Source organism: Ornithorhynchus anatinus, chromosome 1, assembly GCF_004115215.2.
Source record: "Ornithorhynchus anatinus isolate Pmale09 chromosome 1, mOrnAna1.pri.v4, whole genome shotgun sequence".
Classification (NCBI taxonomy): Eukaryota; Metazoa; Chordata; class Mammalia; order Monotremata; family Ornithorhynchidae; genus Ornithorhynchus; species Ornithorhynchus anatinus.
The window spans coordinates 133,942,237-133,949,255 of record NC_041728.1 but is presented as its reverse complement, the minus strand read 5'-3'; the positions used below and the strand labels follow the sequence as shown (position 1 = coordinate 133,949,255).

Here is a 7,019-nt window from a genome sequence, read left to right as displayed (position 1 = left end):
AGCGCTGTTCTAAGCGCTGGATAATAATGTTGGTGTTTGTTAAGAGCTTACTATGTGCAGAGTACTGTTCTGGGGGAGATACAGGGTGATCAGGTTGTCCCACGTGGGACTCCCATTTTACAGATGAGGTAACTGAGGCACAGAGAAGTGAAGTGACTTGCCCACAGTCACACAGCTGCCAAGTGGCAGAGCCGGGACTCGAACCCATGACCTCTGACTCCCAAGCCCGGGCTCTTTCCACTGAGCCATGCATGCTGCTTCTTTTACTGTGCTGCACTGCAAAAGCGATATGGAGAAGCATGTAAACAGAAACTTAGTCTACCAACTCTGTTATATTCATTTAATCGTATTTATTGAGCATTTACTGGGTGCAGAATGCTGCACTGAGCGCTTGGGAGAATACAACAATAAACAGACCCATTCCCCATCCTCAACGAGTTACATTGTTATGTTGTACTCTCCCAAGCCCTCAACATAGTGCTCTGCACACAGTAGGTGCTCAATACATACGACTGATTGATTGACTGGTGATTCAACCTTCGCTGTGAAGAGCAGGTGTCAATGAGATCATTTCTCCTACTACTTCCCAAATGTCCTTTGGAGTCCAGGTCCCTGCAGAATTCAGAGCTGTAGGGATCAGTGTTCTGACCCAGAAAGCCATTTCTTGTGGATTCTTTGGTGTTTTTATGTTTATTCATTCATTCATTCATTCATTCATTCATTCAATAGTATTTATTGAACACTTACTATATGCAGAGCACTGTACTAAGCACTTGGAATGTACAAATCGGTAACAGATAGAGACAGTCCCTGCCCTTTGACGGGCTTACGGTCTAATCGGGGGAGACGGACAGACAAGAACAATGGCAATAAATAGAGTCGAGGGGAAGAACATCTCATTAAAACAATAGCAAATAAATAGAATCAGGAGTTTATGATGATGATGACGATGAAGAAGCAGCGTGGCCAAGTGAATAGAGCACCGGTCAGTCAGAAGGATCTGGGTTCTAATCCTGGCTCACCACTTGTCTGCTGTGTGACCTTGGGCAAGTCGCTTCACTTCTCTGGGCCTCAGTTATCTGTAAAATGGGGATTAACTCCATGTGAGACAGGGACTGTGTCCAACCTGAGTAGCTGGTATCTACCTCAGCGCTTAGAAAAGTGCTTGACACACAGTAAGCGCTTAACACATGCCATCATTATTGCCATTATCATTATCACAAAGTCTCCCATTGAAAATGACGGATGAGCTTCCGTCCCATAACTTTTCCTTATATGATATTTCATTCAGTTGTATTTACTGAGCGCTTACTGCGTGCAGAGCACTGCATTCAGCTCTTGGGAAGTAGAGTTCAGCAACAAATAGAGACGATTCCTGCCCACAGCAGGCTCACAGTCTAGAAGTGGGGCAGACAGACATCAAAACAAGTAAACAGGCAACAGTAGCTAAGTGCTTACACTGGAGATCCCGGTCTAAGTAGGAGCGAGAACAGGTATTTAATCCTCATATCATTCTTGAGGAAACTGAGGCCCAAAGCTGCGTGGCTCAGTGAAAAGAGCCTGGGCTTGGGAGGGAGCGGTCAGAGGTTCTAATGCCGGCTCTGCCGCTTGCCAGCTGTGTGACTTTGGGCAAGTCACTTCACTTCTCGGTGCCTCAGTTACCTCATCTGTAAAATGGGGATTAAGACGGTGAGCCTCACGTGGGACAACCTGATTCCCCTGTGTCTACCCCAGCGCTTAGAACAGTGTTTGGCACATAGTAAGCGCTTAACAAATACCAACATTATTATTATTATTCTCTGTCCCTCAGTTACCTCACCTGTAAAATGGGGATTAAAACTGTGAGCTCCACGCGGGACAACCTGATCACCTTGTATCCCCCCCAATACTTAGAACAGTGCTTTGCACATAGTAAGCGCTTAAGAAATACCACCATTATTATTATTAAGTGACTTGCCCGAGGTCACAGAGCAGACATGGGGCAGAGCCAACATTAGAACCCAGCGTGGCTCAGTGGAAAGAGCCCGGGCTTCGGAGTCAGAGGTCATGGGTTCGACTCCCAGCTCTGCCACTTGTCTGCTGTGTGACTGTGGGCGAGTCACTTAACTTCTCTGTGCCTCAGTTACCTCATCTGTAAAATGGGGATTAACTGTGAGCCTCATGTAGGACAACCTGATTACCCTGTATCTCCCCCAGCACTTAGAACAGTGCTCTGCACCTAGTAAGCGCTTAATAAATACCAACATTAACCCAGGTCCTCTGACTCCTCTAAGGTCTTGCTCTTTTCACTAGGCCACACTACTTCATCTTCTCTCCCCTCGGCAGATAGAGCTTAGGTTTAAATCTTTACACTCTGTCGCTTTCCCTTATCCGCAGTTGATGTTAGTGCCTGTCTCCCTCACTAAGACTGTAAGCTCCTTGAAGGCAGGGATTGCGTCTACTTTATCGTACTCTCCTAAGTGCTTAGTTCAGGGATCTGCACACCATAGCTCTCCTGGTAATTCTATTGATCGATGTGCCTGTGCACATATCAATCTCCATTTCCAATTTTTCAAACTGCAGCAGGAAGCAATAGCAGCAGAGAGCACCAGCTATAGGAGAGCACTCGATAAGAATAGCGGAAAGAGCACGGGCCTGGGAATTAAAAGGACCTGGGCTCGGATCCCGGCTCTGCCACTTGTCTGCTGTGTGGCCTAGGACAAGTCACTTGACTTTGCTGGACCTCAGTGACCTCATCTGGAAAATGGGAACTAAGATTGCGAGCCCCGTGTTGGACAGGGACTGTGTCCAACCTGGTTGTCCTTTATCTACCCTGGTGCTTAATACAGTGACTGGAACACAGTAAGTGCTTAACAAATATGGTAAAAAGAAGCAGCGTGGCTCAGTGGAAAGAGCACGGGCTTTGGAGTCAGGGCTCATGAGTTCGAATCCCAGCTCTGCCACTTGGCAGCTGTGTGACTGTTGGCAAGTCACTTAACTTCTCTGGGCCTCAGTTCCCTCATCTGTAAAATGGGGATGAAGACTGTGAGCCCCACGTGGGACAACCTGATTCCCCTATGTCTACCCCAGCGCTTAGAACAGTGCTCGGCACATAGTAAGCGCTTAACAAATACCAACATTAAAAAGAAATACTACTGATAATTGACTGATTCTCAGATGCCTGTAGAGGCCGAGATGCGAGACCATGTCTGACAGTAGACCGGACTGGCAGAATTCATTATGGGCAGGGAATGTATCTGTTTATTACTGTATCGTACTCCCCCAGGTGCTTAGTACACAGTAAGCACTCAATAAATATGATTGAATGAATGAATGAAAAGTTCCGGGCCTGAAACTGCCTTTTGCCTAGCAATACTGCCTAAACATAGAGCAAATACATAAAGTATTTCAGTTATGTTCACACCTTTCAGAGAGTGTTTTTTTTGCAAGGCAGGGAGTGAAGGGTGGAATGTAAGATGGAATGGGTGAGCTGGGCTCAGAAAGTGGAGAAAACTCACCACTTTATTTTCCTTGGACTGGAAAGGCATTGGAGGGGTGGAGGAATTTCAAGAGCTCCTTAAAGGTGACCCAAGCAGCAGAGTTTATGCCAGCTAAGATGTAAATTGGGGACAGCTCTTAACCGTTTTCTGTTGCCAGAGGTATAGAGCAAGTGACCTTTTTTAAAAAAAACAGCATTTGCTAAACACTTACTATGTGCCAGGCACTGTTCTAAGCACTGGGGTAGTTACAAGGTAATCCAGATGGACACAGTCCCTGTCCCACACGGGGCTCCAGGTCTTAATCCCCATTTTACAGATGAGATAATTTAGGGACAGAGAAGTGAAGTGACTTGTCCAGCAGATAAGAGGCGGATCCAGGATTACAACACAGGTCCTTCTGACTCTCGGGCCCTGGATCTATCCACTAGGCCCTCGAAGGGTCCTGTGGGGCAGCAAGGGAATGGAAGGGGATGCTTACGAGGGTTTGCAAGGGTGAATTAGTTTCACTTACTGCTTCTGTTTCTACAGGAAGCACAAGCTGAAAGGGGCTCTAGATAACTAGACTGAAATAACTCTTCCCTGACAGGAAAATGGCCTAGTTTTTTGCTTTATTGACACTGCCTACTCTTAAAATTCCTTCAGGGAATGAAGAGCTTAAAAACTGGATCTCTGTAGAGGGAGATAATGGTTGGCCAGCTAGCTTCTTCTCCCACCGAGCTCGGGAACCTAAGGCCGGTGTTAAGTGTCAGAAGAAAATCATTATTATCAGTAATAATAATAATAATTATGGTATTTGTTAAGTGCTTCCTATGTACTCAACTCAACTCAATAGCATCTTAAGCGCTTACTGTGTGCAGAACACTGTATGAGGAGCTTGGGAAAGTACAATACTATAATAATAATAATTATGGTATTTGTTAAGTGCTTCCTATGTACTCAACTCAACTCAATAGTATCTTAAGCGCTTACTGTGTGCAGAACACTGTATGAGGAGCTTGGGAAAGTACAATACTGCAATAAACAGTGACAAACCCTGCCTACAACGAGCTCACAGTCTTGAGGAGGGTAGTGAAGTGACCTGCCCACGATGACACAGCCGATAAGTGGCGGAGTCAGGAATGAAACCCGGGTTCTCTGACTCCCAGATCTGTGCTCTATCCATTAGGTCACATGGCTTCTGTTCCACAAACCAATCCTGCAATGCCACAGATTTCAAGACCACAGAACTTGTTTTAGTTCACTAACTGGCCTTTTTATCCATATGGGAACTGCCCTTCAGCCGGTGCTCAATAAACAGGCAATGAAGGTGCAGGAGAGCAAACCCTAGGCTAGGACAGGACGTGATGGAAGGCCTTTTTTTTTTAACACTGCCTTGCCCAATTCTGGCTTCTGGGACCCACGATATTAAGGAATCCTAAACACACCCCCATCTCCTTCACTCCCTCTTTTCTTCCTTCCTTCCCTACTTCCATACCAGCCAAATTCAAATCCTGAAATCAAGACTATTACTTTTTTTTGGAAAGAAAATAAAACAGATCCTTAAAAGTGTCCTTTGTGTCTTTCTAAATTCCAGTTATTTATCCTGGTGAAAGCTGTCATCTCAGCCCTTCAACTTGAGCAGAATGTGCCCTACCAAGTTTGCCAGGATCATTTGGCCTTCAGGGTACAGTGCCCAGATCATTTGCTTACCCAGCGTTCACATACACGAGACTTCTTAGAAGAAAAAATAGGAACCCTGACTTTTGGACCTTCCCAAACATAAAAGCCACACAGGGTTTGAGACCTTGGAGCCTCAGTTGGCACTATGACATTAACAAGCACTTGCTGAGTGCCTCCTCTGTACTAATAATGTTGGTATTTGTTAAGTGCTTACTATGTGCAGAGCACTGTTCTAAGCGCTGGAGGAGATACAGGGTAATCAGGTTGTCCCACGTGAGGCTCACAGTTAATCCCCATTTTACAGATGAGGGAACTGAGACACAGAGAAGTGAAGTGACTTGCCCACAGTCCCACAGCTGACAAGTGGCAGAGCCGGGAGTCGAACCCATGACCTCTGACTTCGAAGCCCAGGTTCTTTCCACTGAGCCATACCAGAGAAGCAACGTGGCCCAGTCGATAGAGCAAGGGCCTGGGAGTCAGAAGGACCCGGGTTCCAATCCCAGCTCTGCCACTCGTCAGCTGTGAGATCTTGAGCAAGTCACTTCTCTTCCTCTGGGCCTGTTAACTCAAATGTGAAATGGGGATTCAGATTTCGAACCCCACGTGGGACAGGGACTGTATCCAACCTGATTAGCACTTCAGGGCCCAGTGCAGTGCCTGGCACATAGCAAGCGCTTAACAAAAACCACAATAATAATAATGATAATAATACTAAGCCCTGAGTAGATATGAGATGATCAGATTGGATATAGGCTGCATATCAGAAAAGGAACCTCTGCTCGTACCAATTGCGAATGGCTGAGAATCTGGTCCGGAGTGTGTTAATCTTCCGTCTATCAGTTACCTTCCATCTTCTATCGATTCCCTCAGCTGGGCATGAGAGAACACCCCGTGGAATGGCTCTCCCATGGTGACGCCCGGGGGAGCCGGTGACAAAGAACACAGCCGTCTGCTCATATGCTCTCCACGCTTGTATAGCCAAGCAACCAAGATGTTCACAAAAGCTGTCCTTTCTCAGCGCCTAATATCCTCCCCCAAATCTCTCCCGAGCTCCTTAAGTCTGTGCTTCGAAACTTTTAAGCAGCTGACATCCTTTCTGAGGGACTTAGCCATTTTTTTATGGTGTTCGTTAAGGGCTTACTATGTGGCAGGCTATGTTCCAAGCGCTGGGGTAAATACAAGCCAATGGGGTTGGACACCATCCTCCGTGGGGCTCACGGTCTTAATTCCATTTTACAGATTAGGGAACTGGGGCCCAGAGAAGTGAAATGACTTACCTGAGGTCGCACAGAAGACAAGTGGTAGAGCCAGGATTAGAACCCAGGTCCACGTTTTATCCACTAGGCCATGCTGCTTCCCTAATTCTACTGTTATTCACAATATGAAGATAGATACAATCTATCTCTGGGCCTCGGTTTCCTTTACGGCAAAATGGAGTGTTAGTACAAATTACATTGCTTACTCTGTGAGGCTCATGTGACACAAGGACTGTATTTAGCCTAACTGACTTGTAGCTACCCCAGTGCTTAGAACAGTGCTTGTCACATAGTAAGCAGTTAATGCCATCAAAAAAGGGTTAATCCTTAGCCTCCTTTTCTGTTCATCAGAAACTCCTCACTCTTGGTTTCAAAGGTCTCCATCCCCTTGCCTCCTCCTACCTCAGCTCCCTTCTCTCATTCTCCAGCCCAGCCCGCACACTCCGCTCCCCTGCCATTCACCTCCTCACCGTCCCCCGTTCTCACCTATCCCGCCGTCGACCCCTGGGCCACGTCCTCCCGCTGACCTGGAATGCCCTCCGTCCTCACCTCCTCCAAACTAACTCTCTTTCCCTCTTCAAAGCCCTACTGAGAGCTCACCTCCTCCGGGAGGCCTTCCCAGACT

The 7,019-nt window shown here is 46.7% G+C and overlaps 1 protein-coding gene across 1 annotated transcript in view; it reads left to right on the top strand.

Moving 5' to 3' along the window:
- The first annotated feature begins 247 nt into the window (after positions 1-247).
- LIPH (lipase H) overlaps positions 248-7,019 on the top strand; it is a 60,406-nt gene continuing 53,634 nt past the window's right edge. Inside the window, exons 1-3 of the mRNA XM_039914343.1 lie at positions 248-301; positions 5,053-5,142; positions 5,979-6,048. Of these exons, the coding sequence (XP_039770277.1) occupies positions 248-301; positions 5,053-5,142; positions 5,979-6,048 (214 nt within the window). The remainder of the gene's footprint in view (positions 302-5,052; positions 5,143-5,978; positions 6,049-7,019) is intronic.